The sequence below is a fragment of the Plasmopara halstedii genome, assembly GCF_900000015.1.
Source record: "Plasmopara halstedii genome assembly, contig: Scaffold_323, whole genome shotgun sequence".
Taxonomy (NCBI): Eukaryota; Oomycota; class Peronosporomycetes; order Peronosporales; family Peronosporaceae; genus Plasmopara; species Plasmopara halstedii.
This window is the reverse complement of record NW_020187244.1, coordinates 2,560,704-2,561,212: the sequence shown is the minus strand read 5'-3', so window position 1 is coordinate 2,561,212 and position 509 is coordinate 2,560,704. Positions and strand designations below refer to the sequence as shown.

Genomic DNA, 509 nt, shown 5'->3' with positions numbered 1-509 from the left:
GCAGAGGCAACAACACGTTTACCAGTGGTTTTGAAGGTTCATGGACAGCAACACCTACTAAATGGAGTAATCAATTCTTTACTGGCCTAACGAGCCTGAAGTGGGAGAAGGTTAAAAGCACAGGAGGTCGCGTCCAATGGCGTCCAGTGCCAGATACAAATCCACCCGTGCGTATGCTGACGACAGATATTGCGTTGTTGCATGATGAAAGTTATCTCAAAATATCGAAAGAGTTTGCTGCAGACCAGTCCGCGTTGGACGACGCGTTCTCTCGTGCCTGGTACAAACTTACGTCGCGTGACATGGGTCCTGTTTCTCGGTGCAGGGGAAATGACGTTCCTACTGCTCAGCCATTCCAGAACCCGTTGCCACCTACACCTGCGATTCTACCAAATTTTGAAGCAGTTCGTGCAGACATCCGAAAGCTGCTTTACAAGTCGATGGAAAATTTAGTGAGTGACAGAAGCAGTGACGGTGCAGCTTACAATGGTGGCCTGTTCGTTCATGCA

General features: G+C 48.9%; 1 protein-coding gene across 1 annotated transcript in view; it reads left to right on the top strand.

Moving 5' to 3' along the window:
- Positions 1-173: 173 nt before the first annotated feature.
- PHALS_08992 (catalase peroxidase hpi) overlaps positions 174-509 on the top strand; it is a gene marked incomplete at both ends in the record, with an annotated part of 542 nt that continues 206 nt past the window's right edge. Inside the window, one exon of the mRNA XM_024724440.1 lies at positions 174-474. Coding sequence (XP_024575317.1) covers positions 174-474 — 301 coding nt within the window. The remainder of the gene's footprint in view (positions 475-509) is intronic.